This window comes from Trichophyton benhamiae (assembly GCF_000151125.1).
Source record: "Trichophyton benhamiae CBS 112371 chromosome Unknown contig01535.1, whole genome shotgun sequence".
Lineage (NCBI taxonomy): Eukaryota > Fungi > Ascomycota > Eurotiomycetes > Onygenales > Arthrodermataceae > Trichophyton > Trichophyton benhamiae.
Window position 1 is genome coordinate 585,915 of NW_003315109.1, and position 20,749 is coordinate 606,663.

Sequence of the window (20,749 nt, forward strand, 5' to 3'; positions counted from 1 at the left end):
CAGCAGCGGCTTTCCCCTTCTTATAAAAAGTTCGGGTCATGGCCCCCCGGCCGGCGCAGTTTCGAATGCTCCTTGAATACCGCAAGGTAGGCGCATAAAGGATGCTGGCGCTTCAGGATCTTTGCTCCTGCATAGAGGGCTCTCTGCCGCCCGGCCTACGTGTAGCTCAGCGACGCCGAAGACTGTCTCGAACCAGCCTCGAGGCTGCAGATGCGAGTCTCAGGTAGGTAAGGTCTCCCGCAAAGCCCACAGTAATGCAAACCTCGTCTCTATTCTTGCAGCGACAGGCTGTGCAAGGCCGGAGACGGACAGACTTGCGGTGTCAATCCACTAACGGATGTGTGCCCAATGGGCGCGCTATTGCTGCAGCCATACCTTGCCGTATCTTGGCTGACTCGAGGGTATGGCTTCTCGAAACGCCGGCAGGCAGCAAGCGGAGCTCCAGCTCGAGAACATGAGTTAGCTCGAGGGACAAATCAAATCCGGTTTGACGGTGAAGCTGGTTAATCGGGTATAGGTACTGATGGGCGGCTGCGCGGCGGTGGATAACTAGAAGGCCAGCCAGCATGCCTCAAAGTACTGCGTAACAATTCACCATGCTAGGTGGTCGGGCCAGCCTGTTTCGGCCTGTCCTTACTGCCATCCATCCGGTGTTAGACTCCTGCATCCAAGATGTCGAGAGAGTTGTGAAGAGTGGGTGTAGTTGGTAGTTTGGCACGTTGAGGTGTTGTTATAACAAGCATTATCTCAGACTGGCAAAGGCAATTGATACGTCATACCCACAATATAGCTAATCTACAGAGAAATGGATAGCTTCGCAGAAACTGGAATTATATGGCATAAGTCCTGTATTCCAGCTCTATTCTAGACATATGTATACATTCTAGCTAAAAAAAGTACAATTATTTACAAGACTGGCTGCGTCCAATCTATATCCCATAATCATCGACATATTCCTCCGGCATCTCAATGAACCAGCCTGACACTTCTAGTTCCCGGTTCCCATTCTCTCAGGCCAGCTCGAATTGTGTACCAGAATTTAAGCTTAGAACACAGCTTCGTAGCATTGTCGATGTCTCCCGACTCGAAAGCCTTGCCCATTTCGCTCACCGTCTGCGCAATTCGCTCCTCATTCTCCACCTTTAGATCGGCAATTAACTTCTCGTCTTCTGCCTCCTCAACGGCTTCTTGCACCTCCATCACCTGCATCAGGGTCTCGGGGCTTTGCGGGTGTTTGTTGGCACCGTCCTCGGCGGTGACGTCGATATCATACTGGGAGGCGAGAAGGTACTGCGCGCGAGCTAATGGATCCCCTAACGCACGGTAGGCTTCATTGATTCGGGACGATAGGGCTTCTGCTTTCCGTTTTGCTGGCCCTTCGGGAAACTTGTCCGGGTGTGCAAGACCCTGGAGGGAGAGGAATTCGCGGCGAAGGTCGGGTAGCGAAATGTCGAATGTACCCTCTGGCGGAGGGCCTTTCGGCAGAGTTTTAGGGAATATAGTGTAGTGTGTTGTAGTATCAGGGACTCTTGCCGCCAGACCTGGCGATATGTCTTCGGAGGTTGGTTGCGAGGCGGGTTCGGCTCGGTTGGGAGCAGCTCTCGGTAGTGGGCTCTGGAACGGTAGGGAGCGTAGTGTGTTGAATTTCCGAGACTGGGAGTGTGTGAGTCGTCTGTATAGTCCGTTTTGACAGTGAAGACACTGTTCCTTGTTGCGTTGAGCAATCTTGCTATACGTTTGGCCGAACGGTTGTCGAGCAGGTGTCGGTCCGATACGCCGGAAGACGGCGGAAGAGGGAATACTCTTGTGCATAGTATACAGCAGTTGTGGAATGATAAAGCAAAACGATATCTGCGATGTCTTGCTCTTGTAAAAGGGTATAGCTCGAGGCGGACGTGTGTTTGTTGATGGCCGGCGCTTTTTTGGTTTCAACTTTCGGATGTTGAGCAAAGCAGCTTTTTTTTATCTGATGAGAATCTGAATCTGATAAGATAAGATAACTTGATTTATAATCGAAATGTCTATTACGTAATATAGCCACCGGGGGTTCGCACTATATTTGATCCGTGTATTTTAACGGGAAGCCAATCAGAATTCCGCTTTATTTTTATTTATATTTTTTTTTTCTAGGGCGTCAAGACTGACAATTATCAAATCGTCCTTGGAGTTTCCTGCTATTATAATGATAGACCTCGCTTATCGAAATGCCATGCCTTGTTATTAGAGCCCGTATCTAGGGATATGACATGGATAACATTGTGCACTTGGCGTATACAATACTGAATTCATGGACTGCCGGCTGCATTCGTTTCTTCGGATGAACACAATGAAGGAATATGTTGATCATTAATTCACTTACAGAGACGGATACTTATAGATGCGCTACTTGGAATTTGTTTTGGTGCAGTCCATAGACCGTCAAATTTCTACTGTACTTGTTAAGTACCGGGAATGGGATACAGCCATACAGCTGGGATCATGCATACCCCGCAAGTAATGACTATATAACCCTTCCTCAATACCCGGGCTCTGCCCTCTCTAAGGCAAGAGATATCAGAATCATGCCTTTTACAAACTCTGATTTAGTCGTTGTCACTGGTGCTAATGGCCATGTTGCACAGCATGTTGTATCGCAACTGCTGTCATTCCACGCCCCGGTCCGCGTACGTGGGACAGTCCGATCCTCGATGGTGGCTCAGAAGCTATACGCCGCATTCGAATCCTTTGTTTCTAGTGGAAGGCTTGAGATTGCCATTGTACCCGACTTGACAGTGGATGGCGCATTTGATGATGCCCTCCAAGGCGCAACATATGTAGCTCACATCGCATCTCCCTTGAACATGTCTCCAGAAAACGTTGAAAACGACCTCCTTATACCCGCCATCAAAGGTAACATCTGCATATTGGAATCAATAATGAAACAGACAGGAATCAAAGCGGTCGTCATAACTAGCTCTTTCGTTGCGGCGTTTGATGCACGTCATGGCTTCCGTGAGGGATACGCCTACTCTTCTGCGGACTGGAATCCGATTAGCTATGATGAGGCCGCGGACCCAAGGCATGACATGAGTCAATACCAGGAAATGTGGCGACCCTGGGTAACTTACATGGCTTCGCGAAAGCTTGCGGAGAAGGCTGCATGGGATTTCTACCGGAAACATCAACCTACATGGGCTCTAAGCACACTATTACCGTCATTCATTGGAGGCCCATTCGTTCTACCGTTGACCAAGGGTACTGATAGTTTAACTTTCAGCACTGGCTTGATCTGGAGAACTGCATTGGGGAATGAACCGTTATTCCATAATGACTTTCCTCACTGGGTCGACGTGCGAGACGTTGCAAAGGCGCATATCCAAGCCTTGATAACCCCTGCTGCGTGGGGGCGAAGGCTAATGTTAGGCCCATGGCCGTTGCTTTTCTCGGATGTAGGGGGCTTCGTTTTTGGCTCGATCTACAATCACAAAGCATAGCTAATCACTTTTTCCAAAGATCGCCAGAATTGTCCGGAAACACTACCCAGAAATGAGCCCATCTAGGGAGAAACAAGAGGTGAGCGCTGTGGCTGAACTTCGTTACAAGTGGAGTCTAACTGATTTGATACAGGTGCATCACTATAGCATTGACTCGGTGTCATCGCTATCTATCCTAGGAATGAATTCCTGGATATCGCCGGAACAAATGATCGTTAACTTGATAAAGCAGCTCAAGAGGACCACGCTCAGTGATGCATTATGAGCCTGCTTTTACCCTTGCTGGGAACGTGTACTTGATTAAACCAACCTCATCTCTGACACCAACACCCAAAATGATATACAAGAGCTTCTACAGCCACTTATCTTACCTAGATGCACATTAGCCAGTATAAGACGTATGTACTCGGGGCTGGTATGTGGGAAATCTCACTATGTGATGCATCAGCTGCTGAGTCACCACTACCGAGCATGCCTTGAGTAGCCCGTAAGCACTACTCCTGTTCATGTGCAATAATTCAAACGAACAAGGCTGTGGTAACATTGAAACTTCAAGATCGCTTAACCAGCCAGTTGACACTCATCAAATCCGTTGGCTTGACGCTCAAGTTAAAGCTCTGGCTGGGCATTGGATGTCCAATATTACAATCAGCCACCAGCGTCTGACCATAACTTCACTGGTTATTTAACCCGGGCCGAAGCTGGTCCTGACTATTACGCTCCGTATGCCTTGAAGTGTCTCAACAGCAACGGACAACTATCCACAAGCCTCTCTAGAACCGACGGATAGCTGTGACCAAACGCTGGAGACGGCAAAGGCTGCGGCTCAACCCTGTTTCAACATGAGAATCCTTATCCCGTCGACCCTCACAGGCCTGGATTTGAAACGGCTTGTGGTAACTATTTTACCAAGTAATTAACAGAGGTAACGAGTTATGAGCATATTCCCAGTGATGTAGCATGCTCTATCCCAGGTATAACCTGTTCGATGCAACTCTCATAAGTAGAGTATTTAGTTAACAACTATACAAGCGGCGTATTATATGGTCAAGGGCCCTGGCCCTGATATAAAATGGCCTGCCATGGGCGAAGAGCAAAGCAGCCACTGGTTAGCTATTAGTTATTGGCCGATGGAGAAGTCCACCACGCTGTCATACCTGGCAATCCAGGGATTCGACATAAGCTAAACAATAAATAATAATATAGCTGCCTCGCTGTAGTCTTCCTCCTGTGGCTGTGCAGCCAGAAACACCGAGAAGAAAAAAAAAAAAAAAAAAAGACAAGACACAGACGTAATAGCGGACCAGTGATATATAATTATGCATGACAGTACGATACATCATGGCTCTCCCAAACAACCCCACAGCCCACGTCCAACCAGCTGTTTCAGGCCGGCCGGGCTCCCGATATATTTAAAGAGCTCCAAAGGGCGAGCTTCTCATGGACTCTTGTCGTGACGGGCGTGTACGACGCTGAAGGAAGGAAAAAAGCAGGCTTATATTTCTACATTCATATCCTGCTTGCCAGCATCCCGAGACATTGTTGTAGCCCACGGCCTCTCACCGCTAATAACTAACCTATGGCTGCTTCATTCGAATTACGAGCTCGTAAATCAATATCGGCCTTCGAGAAGGCCAGCCTGGCGAAGCTAGCGTGGCTAAGAAAGAACCATAACGGGGTGATACAACAGGATACCCAGCCTCTGTATGAGCTCTTCTCCATTACAAGTGCTTTATATTTGTCCCCAAGACTGGGGGGGGGGGGGGGATTGAGGATGATATGGAATAGACGTTTGTTCTAACAGTTCATTATAGAAACATAAGCAAGCCATTCTCGTGCTGGGATGAATTACCGGTCGAACTAGTGGTCAATATATTCGGTCTCTGTCGACTCCAGGACCTAGGGAGTCTGCTTCTTGTTTGCCGGAAGTTCTGGTATCTTTTGCAGGTTCACGAGGAGGCCATCACCAGAGAGTACTTGCGTATTCGGCGGCATGGAACACTGCCGTCTCGAAAGCACAAGCCGAGCCATTACACAAGGGCGCCTGAAGATGATGTGATATTGCTTTCAGACCTGTTCCCGCCGTTTGTTGAAGATACCAGTGGCCGTGAGCATTATTCTTTCAGGTATTTGGCGGACTTACGACGGAGGCAGGAAGTCTGCTCGAAATTATCTTATTACCTCGCAGACCATGTTCTGGACCGGTTCATGGAGGAGAACCCTGGCTGGGTAAAGTCCTTATCACATCTACCGAAACCGACACAGCAGAAGATTATGGATCGGGGCAACGCTCTTCTTAAGTCGAAACTGACTCCTCTCATGCAAGTCAACACTTCCATTCTACGGTCCTTTTCCAGATGAACGTCTCTTTTGGCAAATAATCTAACACCTTCACTAGGTTTTATACGATGTATTTCCTGAAAAAGTATGATGAAGCACGGTTAGAGCTCCAGGATTCCCTTTATGAAGCATTCGAAGCTGGAAAGCTCCCCGTACCTGTCCAGCCCCGTGATCGGTCAATCATGTACCGCGCTCTTCAAACAAAGATACTCCAAGCCTACCCTTTCCTCGACTCCCAGGCATTAATATCAGCTCACCACTGTATCCGGTTACTAATATTTTCACTCCATCGCGTTCTTGTTGCGGAGACACCTGTCACTACGTCATGCGAGAAGTTCATTATCATGCTACTTTCTACCTCTGGCCTGGAGCGAGTAACGGAATTCTTTGCGGCTGAAAAGGGAGGAAGCAATCAGCGTGCCATGAGGAAGGAATTTATGCGCAAAACACAGCTGGACTGGGACAACTACAGGAACGACCCCAAGGCTCTGAAAGTGTTTGACGCATTGAGCGGTGATTGTCACTATCCGCCACTAATGACCGAGATATGGACTGGACCGGCAATAGAAGAGATCTCCAGGCGACAATTACTTATACAGCATCCCAACGAAGATTTTGTGACGCTGTGGAATGATGCACATATCAGCCTTGGCTGTAGTTATTGTGCGAGAACGAATGCGAAGATAAAGTGGCAGGCTTGATGCATAAACGATCAAATTTGACTGACGTAAAAATCGTTGTTTCTATTAGTTTTCTTATTTTTTCCCCTTTCGTTGGGCGTTTATCTTGTTGATTTACTTATAGAATTTACGATACTCCATCCTACCTTAGGCCACATTGATTTTAATGATATCCTAGAATTACTTTCAACGTTTCCACAGAAATACAATGGTGCATTTACCTACCCACAATCATCCTAAAAGAATGGCGCAAAAGAATAACCAGCAAACAGCATTAGTTGACTAGTGCTGTGTTTACACTATTTCTGTATCCGGTTATGGGTGTCGGTTAAGCTGAGCGGAACGGGCCGTAATTAGGCGACCCGTACGGGTAATCAAAACCCGAACAGCCGCTCGGCTATGTTCATGTTGTACTACTACATAATTCTGAGTGCTTCTACATCCTACCATGCTTTATATCTTGTCATCAAATCTTGATAAGATTATTAGATCCATTTTTTATTGTGTTTTGCCCAGGGAACACTACAGAGTGTGAGGGCTGTAGAGTGGGAGCGACCAAATCGGCCATTTGCTTGGACAAGAGTCACGGTGCAGTAGCTGCGTTTGGAACGCATCAGCCTCCGGTTAGGCTATTACTGCACAGTAGTGAAAGGCATCGCTTTCTCTTATGCATGCTCTTGACTGGAAATTCGGTATATACCATTTACCCCCAAGAGTTACACGGAGTTGGGCTTTCTGAGTATTGTAACTAGAACTGGAACTTCAGTAACGTTTTATTCAATACCCCATAGCTTCACAGTTCGATCGTGCCCGCAACTTGCTATCCACTTTGCATCGGTGCTTATATCAGTGCTGAGAACATTTCCGGAGTGGCCTTGCAGCGATTTCACAAGTGACCAGTCATCCGCACTAAAGATGTTGACATTCTTGTCAAATCCACTAGAAACGAAGAAAGTTCCGGATTTTTTGGGCTGTGGAGGTTGGTCTGGTTGGTCCTTCGCTGGCGTGGGTGTTATATCCATCATATCCCCATTCTGATCAAGTCCTGAAGTGGTTGGTAGGAGTGAGGCAGCGTCGCTCCCCTTGTACCATCTTAGATCCGACACAACGCTCTTGTGTGCACCTACTCCACCGGTACCACGAACTTGCCGGAGATCCCAACACTTGACCCAGCCATCTCCTGATCCAGACAGAATACGGTGTCCGTCTATTCCCCAATCCAATGCATATATCTCGCGGATATGGCCCTCTAATATCATAACTGTTCGACCAGTGCGTAAGTCCCAGATACGTCCAATACTGTCAAGGCCACCGCTAGCCAGAAGTGAGCCATCAGTGTTGAATCCTAGTGCGTAGACTCCACGAGAGTGACCTTCTTGTAGGAGAAGTTCCTGGTTCGTTTGTACATCCCATAATCGCCAAGTGGTGTCAAAAGATGCAGAGGCAAGGTATTTCCCTGATGGGTGAAATTCCACGCGACATACTCGGTCAGAGTGTCCAGAAAGAGTTCCAATAGAAGTATCTTTATCAAGGGACCAAAGCCTGATATTCCCTTCCGCGCCTCCTGTAGCAAGATTCAAAGACGATTCGGAGACATTCGATTCGGGCAGTGTAGCCCCGGGGAACCATGATATGCCACCAATTCGATCTGTATGTCCTCGTAGATTCGCTTTTTCTTCCAAATTCGGCACTGTAAGCAGCTTGACACCTCCGCTCCAATTTCCTGCAGCCACTATTTCTCCATTTGGGGAAAACCTGGTGATGCTCACGGGCCGGTCTCCAGCAATCTGAGAGCCATAAAGCTCAAAATGGCCGAGTTTCTCCCTTATTGCTTTTCTATGCTTAACGTGTGTTCGAAGAGGTATGGTGGATTCGGCCTTTTGCCGTTCTACCCTTGCCTTTGCTCTGGGTATTGAATATCTTGCCATCTCTCTCCGTGCCTGGAGCAAGTCCTGTGAGCCTTCAGTGTAGAATTCTTCCTCTTGCTCTTGGTCTTCCTCCTCTGCTTCCATCCCTCCCATGCCGACATCTTCTGCACCAGCCTCACCAGCCGCAGCTTGTTGTTCCTCCAAGTCCGCTAATACTTCTCTCAATCTGTCACGTCGGTCCGTAGAGTCTTCGCCGAATAGGGTAATTGGATGGCCCAACTCCCGCAACCGAGCCTTTACTCGTCCATCGTCTGTAGGTACAGCAATAGCAGCTGCTCGTCGTTTTCGTTCGAACTGAGATAATATGGCAGAAGCTTTCTCAGGAGCTATTCCCGCAGCAGCGGAGGGAAGCTCGTAGTCATGGTCCACGGCTATTGAAGAGAAGTGTTAGTAAATGCGCGCGGATACCAGGGCACCGTGAAGGGAACATACGAATATTCGCGAGGTCTACTCCCATGTCCGTATCCTAATCATCTCAAATAAGACCGTAAATCAGCTTCTATCAATTGATCTATGTGGTGTCTGTCGGTCATGGCTCATTGCTTACCTCCTGCGCTTCCTCCACATAGGCGCGCCGCGCGGGATGCATGGCTCCCTGACTTCCAGACCAGATCCTAAAGCTATTCCGAGTATATCTGGCAAGCTGATGGCGGCGCAATCCCTCTGAAGGCGAACAGTAGCAGCGGGTTGAGGCTGATCGTGAGCTTTCTTTTGCGGCTGGTGTGAGATTTCTTCTTGGCTGCGGACGAAGGCGACTTTCAGATATTTATTTCCGCGGTGAGCAGGACTCCTGGCAACCAACAACCAACGGCCAGGCTGACCACGCTCCTTGAAGACGGCCGGGAAATTTCCAGAGGGACTAAAACCTGAAGATCAGTCACTCAAGCTAAGGATTAGCCCTTGTTCATGCCGTGATATTTTCTCTCCGAATAATTTTGCTATCGCCGAAACACCACTCGGCGCGCCTTTGGACTCCCCAACCGCGGGCTATACTGTGCAAATGCGCAGAGAAGAATCTGGCTACTGGACGGCTGCGGACTGGGAGGACAAGGGAGACTCGGGCATACACTTCTGATGGCGACGGTGGCGCTCTCTTCAAGGGCTGCTTCGTGCCTTGTCCAGGTGCCACGATACGGTCTCTACAATATTAATATCCTGCCTCGAAGAACACCCCGAGTCTGCGTGACGACTACGAGAAGAAAATACAACGGAGGCCGCAGGGAGTTCAGCAGTGGGAGTCCGCTGGAATCGCGGCCGAAGATATCCTTTCGCCTGGCCGTATCGTCTTCTGGAAAGGGGCGACGATTCAGTCCGGACAGGAACTTCTACAACTTCCACCCGCAGGTTCACGATGCGCTGGGCATACAAAGCCCGAATTACTATGACCGGAAAGCCAACAGGCCTGATAGCGGGGAGGACTCATTCTTCATCAGCAAGATCGGGTACGATAATGAGGCCTTTGCCTTTGGAGTGGCGGACGGAGTTGGAGGATGGAGCGAATCTGGCATCGATCCAGCGGACTTCTCGCACTCTTTCTGCGGACACATGGCTGAGACGGCCTTGAACTGGGAGTCTTCTCCCGAGAGCTTACGGGCTATGACCCTTATGCGACTCGGATATGAGAAAACACTGTTGGATAAGGCGGTATTTGCTGGGAGTAGTACCGCTTGTATTGGAGTTGCTCGGAATGATGGTTCGGTCCAACTCGCAAAGTATGTACTGCTCTTTTCATAACATGTTGCTTGAATGCTAAACTGACCACGCTCTACAGTCTCGGCGACTCTGGATCACTTCTCTTCCGCCTGGCTGCAGTTCACCATTACTCCGTCCCCCAGACCCATGATTTTAACACCCCATACCAACTCGCGGCTGTACCAGAGTTGATTCGACGGCAGTCCTATCTGTTCGGTGGAAAGCAATTTGAAGACATGCCTCAAGACGCAGCAGTAACCAATTGCTCGCTACAGCATGGAGATGTCCTGGTCCTTGCCACAGACGGGGTGTTTGATAATCTGAACAACCAAGAAGTCTTGAAGCTAGTAACTGCTCGGATGATGGCCACCGGGGCATGGACTGGTACCTCAGATATGGGCATCTCTGCGTCTGATAACCTGGAAGCCCTGACGAAGCCCGGTGGTCTGAAATTCGGTAACAACCGGATAAAACCCAAGAAAGCAATTGCTGCTTCTGAGGAAGCGGACCCGCAGGGCAAAGGACATACTCTACAGGCACTTTTGGCTGTTACCATAGCCGGAGAGGCTAAGATTGCCAGCATGGACTTTCGACGAGACGGACCGTTCGCAAAAGAATACCAGAGATATCGTCCATGGGATCATTACCGGGGAGGCAAGCCGGACGATATCACTGTCGTCGCCCTGGTAGCTGTCGAAGAAGGCCGATCTTCTGCTTCTAACTCGTGAAATTATATCATACACCTCGATACCCCCTTTTTCCTTTGTCAACCAGCGCGAGGAATTTATATCAATCTATCTACTGCCGTTTTACCCATTGGTCTACAACCGACTAAAACCTCTTTGATTTCCTCTTTTGGGCCTCCCTTAGACTATCGGCTTTAATTGCATATTACGGGGCATCTTTTTTTTCATCTTCTTCACTGTGTGAAGATGTATATTGCGTTTATGCTTTTCCTTTGTTTATTTATTCGGGCGGCAAGCTGGCCTTTGAAGACAAGATGATGTATAAAATATTATAATAGGGTTTTGGACCTCAAATAGAGACCGTTTTACAGACAACTTATGACGAGAGACGAAGCCAATTTCAACAACCTAATTCTACACCGGGAATGAATTCAATCTAACCGATGATACCCCTTTAATCGTCAGGCCTATATGAGACAATCTTTCCCCATGTGTCTGCAGTTCCCCAGATACCCCTTCTCAGACAACTCAGCTGGACGATCTGTGAATTATCAACAAAGAGATTGACGTCGATGCCGAATTCACGAATATACCAACTAAACACTTTCGGGTCGGCGGCTACAAGCAATAAATCAGTTCAGCTTGCTATGACAGAATATAAAAGAAGTCTTACCTTCGAACATGACCTTTTCCTGGGGCAGCTGTTTCATGATTTGCGAAACGACATCTGTCCTCCAGTTCGTGACGTTTTCAGTTATGCCTTCACTTTCAATCATGAGACGCTCAACTCCAGCATCAAGGAATTTTTTACCCAGGTTGATCAGTTTTCCTGGGTCACTTGTGCCAATAGCCTCAAGCTCACTAGTCGAGGTGTCTGTTATTCACCAGTTAGACACGGGTTCTTCATAGCCTATGCACAAGGGTTTCAAAAAGGGGAATACGTGCCTCCTCCGGCACCGAACTGGATTCCCAGCTCTGGTTTTGGTTTCAGGCCATATGACTGCACTTTTTCGATGAGTCGTAGCCAGTCATCTTCCGGGATTGATAGGAAACCAGCTGACAATTCAACGACGTCGAATCTGCATAGACTTAGTTTATGCTGGGTTGACTAGTTAAGGTTGGGATGGAAGAGTAGTACCCGAGATCTTTGCATTTCCGGAAGTATCTATCCAAAACGGTGGTATTATCTGGATGAGTTAGAAGGTGTTCTGCCCATCCTCCCTGTTTTATCCAGTTAATCAAATGCTGTTTTACTAGATGAATGAAAAGGGGCGTACCGTCGAGACATAAGCACCGTTCTCATGAGCAATGTCAATCAACTCTTTCAACCTGGCCTCGTGAAAGAGTGAGAACGATCCTATCAATATATCAGCATGAGTGAATCAGAGAAGATGCTTAGACCTGACCAACCTCCGGAGAACTTGAGTCCGTCGACATAGTCGCCCATCCTGTTCTGTTGTCAGCAATTTGGTATCTTGGGCGTAGGTAGCGGCACCCTTACGTCTCAAATATATCAGAGAGGTATCTCTTTCCCATTACCTAGACCGAAAGTTAGCGAGTATCCAGGAGGTCAATTTTTCAACCGGGAACCATACCGCATAATAAGGCCCTCGGATCTCCGTTACTCCTCTCTTCCTTGGCTTTTGAGGGAGGGCGTTTGACTTTGCAAATCCCAGGCCCTGCTGCTTGTCTAGTAGAAGTGCCTTTGGCCCATGTCCAGCCGTACCTTTTGAGAGGGCAGATGAGGTAGAAAGGCCTCTCTGCAGGTGTGCCTGGGACTGGAGTACAGGGCGTCTTAGCGCCTGTCTGGCTGTATAGAGTGGTTTGGAAGACAGCATCTTGCAGTGAAACCTGGACTTAGGTCAGTATATAGAATAGAGCAGTTCCATGTATGTCTTAATATGTGTTAGAAGCCGTCTAGTCTCTTTATCCTCCTGGTATTTAACTAATAGCTGTATCTTGGATAAGTTGTCAACATCATGATGTCATTGTTGGACACGGTGGATTTAGATAAGTCCGAGCTGAGAGACAGTCTATCTCTCTAGCTGATGGCTCTTAGTAGTAGTATATTATTCTTTTGCAGTCTTGTATCTTTATTGAGCTTTATTATATAGCTGCTGGCATCCATGGGTGTTCTATCAAATCTTCTATCGATTCTAGTATCAAGTCCATGTTAGATCTACCAAAGCCAAAGTATCAAGGCAACAATCTACACCCATAAATAATATACGTACTCTACCAAATAGACATAAATCGTCTAATAACAAGCTATATTAGCAGTATTCCATGCATATCCTGTGAACAATAGAAGCAGTCTTTTATCTATCTCCATTCTAGTTGATCTCAGCAATAAACATATACATACAGCCATACAATGAACAGCACAGCAACCAACTATTAAATATTCTTCTACACTGTCCATCAGCCTCTTCTGGACCTCTTATTTATCTCATCTTTCCTTCAATTCATCATTTTTATCATCTTTTTCCCATATAATAACCCCGAGATACCCGATATCCTACTGCCACGGCTACTTACTTAGTCATCCCCTTAACTCCACCCACTATTACTTCCGGCTTCTTCCTGCCACGCGCTTCTCCTTTGAAGCCACGACTTTCTGCCTTTCTTCGCCTTTTCTCGTCACTGCAAAAAGTCGAAAAACTTCAACTTCTGCGGCTTCTCGAGCTTTCTCGCCTGTAACGACCGCTTCTGCTGCTTTTTTCTGTCCTGGAGGAGCTTGTACCCTTGTGTATTCCTCCCTTGCCACGGCAGCTCGCTCGGCCGTGTGTGTTTCTCGAGCGTGGGCGGCTTCATATATCCGAAGCAGCGCGGCGGCGTCTTTGCCTGCCATCTATACCCCCCCCAAAGGCTGCACCACCAGCCAGCTACAAGCGGACATCAAGAAGAAGAGTACTCCAGAGGACAAGGAAATACATCTTCCCACCAGGAGTGACATCCAGAGACATTGAGTGACCTGCGTTGGGCGGGCAGTTTGTCTCTTGAGATAACCGGGGGCGTCACCACCAGCCACCATCAACCCCCGAGCAGACATACAGACAGGACCGACAGGACATACAGACGGACAGACGGACAGACGGACTCTCTGCCTGCAGCCCTCGCAGAGACGAAGACGATCCTCCGCCGGCCGTCATCTGTCCATCTCTGAGCCCGCCAAGTGGACGGCCGACTAGCAGGACAGGGGTTTCTACCGACTTCTACGGCCTGCCGACGAGCTGCGTCAACGCCTCTGCCACCCTCTGAGGCGCTGGTACCGGCCTGCAACCGTTCTCTGCGCCCGTAACCGACCGCCTCTGCTGCCTCTACAAGTGCTGGGCCGTCGCCGTTGTTGCTTCGCCCGCCAGCCTCTTTTTTTGCGTGGTTGCCTGTCAATCAACAACGCGTTTTTCCTGTTTCACGCCATTTTTCGCGCACCCAGAAAAACTCCATCCACTCCGAGCCAGCGCTGAAAAAAACCCAACCACAAAACTTCCTCGGCTACCCGACCATCCACCCATCGCCATCACCACCACCCATCGCCTGCCTGCCTGCCAGCCACCACCGCTGCTTGTCCTTCCATCGCTCGTCTGCCTGCTACTCTGTCCGCCATGGCTGACACCGGTAAGCCCTGCGCCGCCCGTTCCCTGCCAGCCCGTCGATGGTGACGCTGGAGAGCTAACCCGTGTGTTGTTGTGTTTTTTTCCTGCAGAACCGACCAAGATTCCAGAGCCATCGCGTCCTGAACAGCAGGAACCCGAGCCTGTCAGCAAGGAAGCCGGTCAGTCCAATGCCTATTACCCTCTCCATACCTCCGTCCTGGCCTTTTTTGTTCGCCTTGCCCCCTTTTTTATCTCTAGTTTTCTATGTTGTTCCGAAGGACTAACCCAGGTCGCGACTTCAACTACAGACGCGGAACGCACCACTGACGCAGCCGACAAACCTCAACCCGAGTCAACAGACAATGCTGCAGAAGAGAAGAAGCCAACCGAAACCAGTGCTGACGCGGAGGCAGATGCCTCTGCGGACAAAGCTGATGGCGGGGAGGGTGGCGAGGCTGCTGGTACAACCGAGCAAGCTGCCGCCGAAACAGCTACGAATGGCGCTTCATCTGCTCCCAAGAAGGCTGCCAATGGCAAACGCAAGTCGACGGCCGGCCCTGGCCAGAAGAAGCTCAGCAAGAAGAAGTCAATGAACCGGATATACCACCTGGACGTGCAGCCAGGAGAGGTCTACCTTGCCCGAATGAAGAGTCATCCGCCATGGCCGTCCATCGTCTGTGACGAGGAGATGCTTCCTCCGAGTCTACTCAGCACGCGTCCAGTCACTACTAAGCGAGCAGACGGCACATACGCCGAAGCTTACAGTGACGGAGGAAAGAAAGTGAATGAGAGGACATTCCCGGTCATGTTCATGGCCACTAACGAATTGTGAGTGAATCATTCACTAATCCTCCTTCACCTCGGTCTCACTTTGGCTACAGTGAGATATATTCTTGTAAAGCTCCTTGATTAACAACTTGTCTACTCGTAGTGCCTGGATTCATAACGCCGACCTCACCCCCATAACTCCACAAGAGTGCAAAGACGTTTCAGAAAAGGGCAAATCTAAGAATCTGATTGCTGCCTACCAGGTAGCCGCCGAGGGTCACGATCTCGACTATTTTAAGGAAATGTTGAACGATTTCGAGCTTGCTGTGCAGCAAGCCCAAGAGGAACAGGAAGCCAAGGCTGCCGCAAAGGCTGCAAAAGAAGAGAAGAAGAAGAAACGAAAGAGCATGGAAGTTGTCGAAGGGGCGGAAGATGAAGAGATGGAGGATGCAGGAGAGAAGAAAAAGAGCTCAAAGAAGCGCAAGAAGGACTTGGAAAGTGAAGGGGAACAGGAGAAGGTAAGCCGAAATGCCATATCCGATATAAACCCGCTACTACCGCCTGCAAAGCTGTGGTACGATCGCCCGTAGAGAAATACGGATGCTAACCAGAAACCACTGTAGCCCGTGAAGACGCCCAAGTCCGCCATGAAACTAAAGTTGACTACGCCCAAGGCCTCCACTACCGGTGAGAAAGGTGTGAAAAAGGCCGCCACTACCGGAAAGTCGTCTAAGGGGAAGTCCAAGAAGAAGACAGAGGCCAGTGACGAGGAGGTAGAAACCCCCAAGGAAGCTGAGAAGCCAGTCGACCCCCAAGAGGCCAAGGCAAAGCGTGAGAAAGAGAGTACGTATCATCCAGGTTTTATCTCATAATGAGTCTTCATATTAATGCCCGTTTTTCCAGTTTTATATCTTCGATACAAATTACAAAAGGGCTTCCTTACGCGTGACCAGGCACCAGAGGAGTCCGAAATGGAGTTGATGTCCACATATATCAACAAGCTGGAAGCCTACACCGACCTCGAAGTGAGCATCATTCGATCTACCAAGATCAACAAGGTGCTCAAGGCCATCATCAAGCTGCCCACCATCCCCAAGGAAGAAGAATACAACTTCCGAGGACGATCCGTTCAGATTCTATCCAAGTGGAAGCAGCTCCTAGAATCAGATATACCCTCAGCAGGCGAGGGACCTACTCCCGCAGACAAGCCGACATCCAACGGCGTGCACAAGAAGGGCAGGGGTGGAAAGAAGGTCGAAGTAAAGAAAGAAGAGGAGAAGAAGACCGAAGAGGCCGATGAAGATACCGCTGAGCCATCCAAGGACGGTGACATCTCCATGGCTGATGCTGATGATGAGAAGCCCGAGGCTGAAAAGGAGGAGAAAACGGCCAAGGAAGAGGAGAAAGAGGACGAGAACGAGGAGGAAAAGGAAAAAGAAGAGGAGGCTGGAACTCCTGTAAAGGATGCTGATGCCATGGAGACATGAACTAAACAGCCATACCTGTGAAGGCTATGCTCGTTTGTCCTAGCATGCATGCTATCCGGCCTGCAATACACCATGAAATTCTCTTGCAGAGCCCGTTATTTCCAAGAACAAATGACTTTGATACAAAAGCCTGAAACCAAACATACCCGTGTTTTTGAACTGCTCACTTTTTATTTTTACCACTCCAGCTGGGCCACCATGGCGGAAAAAAAAATTGTACACTTTTTTCCTCAACTCGACCTCCTCCGTCTCCTACTATCCTGCTTCCAAAACCAGAGAAGCCCCCCAGAGCGATGATCCGTTCTGCCTTCAACCGCCTTGGCCAGCTTATTGCAACTGTTTCTTATTCTATTAAATTCGTTCTCTGGACTGTCTGTGTATTATGCTGCGAATTTTGTGTGTACTTTGTTAATGCTACAGGGCTCTTTTTTTTATAGTTGATTAATCCCCTTATTATTACCATATATTTCGATCTATTTGTTAGTCCCTTTGGCCTGCATCTCCCTCTTCAGATGTCTGTCCACTAGGTGACTGGCGACTCCTCCCTACTAGATATCGCCGGAGCTGCATGCTATCAGAGACTTGCTGGACTATGTTTGCTCCAGCTAACTGCATGGCTCCATCAGCCCCTTTTCCCCGAGTCCTTGAAGATAATCGATCGTAAGTCCCTCTATAACGTGCACGACGACCGCTTTCCAACTCTCCAGGCCAGTATAACAGCTATTAGCTCTGCTAATATGCTCCGATTCTTTGTTTCTCCAGCAGGTTTCATACTCGCCTTTGTCTTGTGCTTTGGCCGCTATCAGCACTCAATAGGCATCGCTAGCTAGCTAAGAATAACCGGCTCAACGACGAGATGATTGGCCGCCACCGTCGACGCGGGTACCCGGCTCTGTATAAATAGCCCAGCTGACGACCTCGCTGCATGGCCTGCTTTGCGTTCAGCCGAGTGGTGATGGCTATGCGACTACATACGTAGCCTCCTAGCTTCCTAGGGGCCCAGCCAGAAGCGCAGCCATGCATGAATTGAGCTCCATGTCCGATCTTCCCCCCCGTAACTATTCATCTAGGACTACCGCTGACCACCTATGCAGATACCCTTCAGAACAACCGAAAGACGACATAGACACGGCTGATAGTGCATCCATATGCGATGACGATGCCGAGCAGGACAAGCTACTCTCTACTTCCAGTCGCATCCCAGAAGAGGACGAGGAGGGACCTCGTTTGTACGAGTCAGCGCAGGAGAGCTTTGCAAAGGACCCGTTTAGACCGTTCCCTTTGCCCGGCTCCTCAGGCACCCGGAACGAGAAGAAGATTCTGACCTTCCGAGCACTGCTTGTTGGGATCTCCTGTGGTGCTTTGGTGAATGCATCGAACATATACCTTGGTCTCCGAGCTGGCTGGACCTCGTCAGCAAACATATTTGGCGTAAGCCCATTCGACCTTGCGTTACTTGCAATGCATACCCCTTTCTAACGTCAGACATAGTCGATTATAGGGTTTGCAGTGCTCAAATCATGGTCTTCCTATTTTGCGCCCTCGTCTTTACTAGGCGGTTTCTTCGGGCCACAGGAGAACAACATTGTTCAAACCGCTGCTACGGCGGCTGGGGGGTTATCGAGTGTGTTTGTCTCTGCCTTCCCAGCGATGTATCAGTTGAACTTGCTTGATACCCCATGGAGAGACTTCCTGCGTGTCACCGTGCTTACTGCAGCCGGTGGATATTTTGGCTTATTCTTTGCAACGCCTCGTAAGTATTTGGTCTCAGTATCCATTAATTATGCCGAAATACTATCCCGATTGCAATGCTAATTAGCACATATCAAAGTGCGCAAATTCTTTATTTTCCAAGTTGCTAAGGAGCTCAATCTTGTTTTTCCATCTTCTTCTGCGACCGCAATCACGATTTCCGGCATGCATCTTGCCGCTGGAGGATCATGGCTGGCTCGTCAGAAGATGGTGGCTTTAGCGTTTGCTTTTGCATTTGCACTGGTGCTTAGGGTTATGTCTCAATATGCTCCTGGAATTCTTTGGGTAAGCAACAGTTCCAATCAGCTATCTGTGCGGGATTATGGCTAATTTAGAACGTTTTGATCGTGGTCACTATAGGACTGGCATATTTTCACTTGGCTTGCGCTTTCAGGGGTTTTACCTTCGACTATGTTCGCCATTCAGAGCTGGGGATGGTTTATAGAGTGGACACCGGCGTTTATAGGTACTGGAATGCTAGTTGATATGAACGTTGCATTGTCTTTTGTTTTTGGATCTGTATTAGCATGGTAAGTCCATCTGGACTGTATTGCTACTTATCAACTTTCTGATTTAACTCATTGATAGGGGTATTGTCGGGCCAATTATTACAAAACACGGACTTGCATTTGGTAAACCGGTTTCAGAAGATAGTAAATGGGATGGATTGGTGTCCTACATCTCTTTTTCAAAGGAGTTCGCCAATGCAACTCATCCTAGCCCTAGATATTGGCTTCTATGGCCTGGAGTTGCGTGTATGATAGTTGTTGGATTCACAGGTAAGAATATCATGTGTCAATATCTATTTGCTACTATCAGTCACTAACCTATAGACAGAGCTCGCCTGTCAATGGAGGGTTTTCTGGCTTACAGGAATAGAAATATGCAAAGCCTGCAAGAACATACTATCACGGCTGCAAGAGAGCAGGCATAAATATAAACATCTTACTGAAGAAGACGATCTTAGGACAAATCAGGCTATGGACGGAGGAATTAAAACGTGGATGTGGTTACCGGGACTTATTGCTGTCCTTATATTGACCTGTGTGGTGAGCAAGCTGCAGTTCGATATCCCGGTTGCTTCTTCGATTCTCTCACTGGTCCTGGCATTCACCTTCTCAGTCATTGCCATCCAGTCAACTGGTGCAACAGGTATATATTCACACCCCTATACTACATCAGAAGAAGGTACAATGTGATATTGACTATAGTCTAGATATTACACCCCTTAGTGCCATTTCAAAGGCCTCCCAGCTAGTTCTAGGAGCGACAACTCGGGGCCCGGAGTGGAAACTAGAGAGTTCCCAAAGGGTTAACTTACTCGGAGGAGCTTTAGCTAGCATAGGTGCCAATCAAGCCTGTGGTATGGGTTTTATACTTTCCCGCTTCTAGAATACCCGAGCTAATCAACGATAGACCTCACGGGAGATTTCCGAGTCGGATTTCTGCTTAACACTCCGCCATGCACACAGTATGCTGCCCAAGCCATAGGAACATTCTTCGCCGTCTTCCTCGCCCCTGCGGTGTTCTCTGTGTTTGCTAGTGCATATCCTTGCATTCTATCTACAGGTGGTGAACCACATAGCAAGAACGGAGCCACGGGTCAGACGTGCCCATTTACAGCCCCTGCTGCCTCCGCGTGGCGTGCAGCAGCAGTGGCCGTAACAGATCCCGAATTTCCCGTTCCTAAAACCAGCGTACAGTTCTCCATAATAATGTCTGTCATAGGCTCAATTGTGGTCCTGGTTCGGCATCATCTGTGGATAGGCAAATGGGCATGGATGCGTAACTACCATCCAAATATGATGACTATGGCTATGGCGTTTCTCATTCCTACCACGCAGTACAGTACAGCCATGCTTATTGGTACAGTGATAGCCATGGTATGGAAAAGAAGGAACAGCGGCTCTTTTGAATCGTACGCGTATGCTGTAGCAGCAGGATTTATGGCCGGGGAAGGAATTGGTGGCGTAATTAATGCAGCCTTGACCATCATTGGCATCGACGGTGCACACTTAGGAACCAGTATTGGCTGCCCAGGAGGTGAATGTTGAATTCCAAGCCCTTAATGGCAAAAGGAACCAATTCTTTGGCTTTTGAATTTCTACACATCCTCAAGTTTTCTCAAAGGGTTAAGCGTAGTTACGTTACTAGTTAACTTGCAGCTTTCATGGTAAGAGAGATGTTTACTTGCCCATGCTCTTAGCTGAAGTATTCAAGGCAGTACTAGTAGGAGCTGCGGAGAGCTGGAGCCCTAGGTTTTGGCTGGCGAAATAAAACAGTGTGGATATCGAAGGTTGCTGAGGCTGGTCCTTTGGAGTCAAGCGAAGCGGCTCATTTTAGCATT

General features: G+C 48.6%; 9 protein-coding genes across 9 annotated transcripts; 5 read left to right on the forward strand and 4 right to left on the reverse strand.

Annotated features, from left to right (window-relative positions):
* Nucleotides 1–966: 966 nt before the first annotated feature.
* Nucleotides 967–1,812, reverse strand: ARB_06496 (uncharacterized protein; the record flags this gene model as incomplete). Its single annotated transcript, XM_003015327.1, has 1 exon — nt 967–1,812. One exon carries the CDS (start codon nt 1,810–1,812, stop codon nt 967–969), a length of 846 nt encoding a protein of 281 aa, XP_003015373.1.
* A 749-nt stretch (nt 1,813–2,561) lies between these two features.
* On the forward strand, nt 2,562–3,738 carry ARB_06497 (aldehyde reductase II; the record flags this gene model as incomplete). The annotated part of the gene is made up of 2 exons (XM_003015328.1): nt 2,562–3,397; nt 3,540–3,738. 2 exons carry the CDS (start codon nt 2,562–2,564, stop codon nt 3,736–3,738), a joined length of 1,035 nt encoding a protein of 344 aa, XP_003015374.1.
* A 1,314-nt stretch (nt 3,739–5,052) lies between these two features.
* Nucleotides 5,053–6,733, forward strand: ARB_06498 (F-box domain protein; the record flags this gene model as incomplete). Its single annotated transcript, XM_003015329.1, has 4 exons — nt 5,053–5,177; nt 5,288–5,794; nt 5,872–6,467; nt 6,645–6,733. The coding sequence occupies 4 exons, from the start codon at nt 5,053–5,055 to the stop codon at nt 6,731–6,733; spliced, it is 1,317 nt and encodes a 438-aa protein (XP_003015375.1).
* Nucleotides 6,734–7,266: 533 nt separating this feature from the next.
* ARB_06499 (uncharacterized protein) lies at nt 7,267–8,878 on the reverse strand (the record flags this gene model as incomplete). Its single annotated transcript, XM_003015330.1, has 2 exons — nt 7,267–8,792; nt 8,854–8,878. The coding sequence occupies 2 exons, from the start codon at nt 8,876–8,878 to the stop codon at nt 7,267–7,269; spliced, it is 1,551 nt and encodes a 516-aa protein (XP_003015376.1).
* Nucleotides 8,879–9,495: 617 nt separating this feature from the next.
* ARB_06500 (uncharacterized protein) lies at nt 9,496–10,841 on the forward strand (the record flags this gene model as incomplete). Its single annotated transcript, XM_003015331.1, has 2 exons — nt 9,496–10,133; nt 10,193–10,841. 2 exons carry the CDS (start codon nt 9,496–9,498, stop codon nt 10,839–10,841), a joined length of 1,287 nt encoding a protein of 428 aa, XP_003015377.1.
* Nucleotides 10,842–11,253: 412 nt separating this feature from the next.
* ARB_06501 (uncharacterized protein) lies at nt 11,254–12,637 on the reverse strand (the record flags this gene model as incomplete). Its single annotated transcript, XM_003015332.1, has 6 exons — nt 11,254–11,417; nt 11,473–11,660; nt 11,741–11,907; nt 12,077–12,128; nt 12,301–12,338; nt 12,395–12,637. 6 exons carry the CDS (start codon nt 12,635–12,637, stop codon nt 11,254–11,256), a joined length of 852 nt encoding a protein of 283 aa, XP_003015378.1.
* A 728-nt stretch (nt 12,638–13,365) lies between these two features.
* Nucleotides 13,366–13,650, reverse strand: ARB_06502 (uncharacterized protein; the record flags this gene model as incomplete). Its single annotated transcript, XM_003015333.1, has 1 exon — nt 13,366–13,650. One exon carries the CDS (start codon nt 13,648–13,650, stop codon nt 13,366–13,368), a length of 285 nt encoding a protein of 94 aa, XP_003015379.1.
* Nucleotides 13,651–14,404: 754 nt separating this feature from the next.
* Nucleotides 14,405–16,650, forward strand: ARB_06503 (PWWP domain protein; the record flags this gene model as incomplete). The annotated part of the gene is made up of 5 exons (XM_003015334.1): nt 14,405–14,417; nt 14,506–15,223; nt 15,327–15,681; nt 15,787–16,006; nt 16,067–16,650. 5 exons carry the CDS (start codon nt 14,405–14,407, stop codon nt 16,648–16,650), a joined length of 1,890 nt encoding a protein of 629 aa, XP_003015380.1.
* A 1,017-nt stretch (nt 16,651–17,667) lies between these two features.
* ARB_06504 (uncharacterized protein) lies at nt 17,668–19,601 on the forward strand (the record flags this gene model as incomplete). Its single annotated transcript, XM_003015335.1, has 6 exons — nt 17,668–18,081; nt 18,142–18,403; nt 18,470–18,687; nt 18,763–18,932; nt 18,991–19,181; nt 19,240–19,601. The coding sequence occupies 6 exons, from the start codon at nt 17,668–17,670 to the stop codon at nt 19,599–19,601; spliced, it is 1,617 nt and encodes a 538-aa protein (XP_003015381.1).
* Between the last annotated feature and the right edge of the window lie 1,148 nt (nt 19,602–20,749).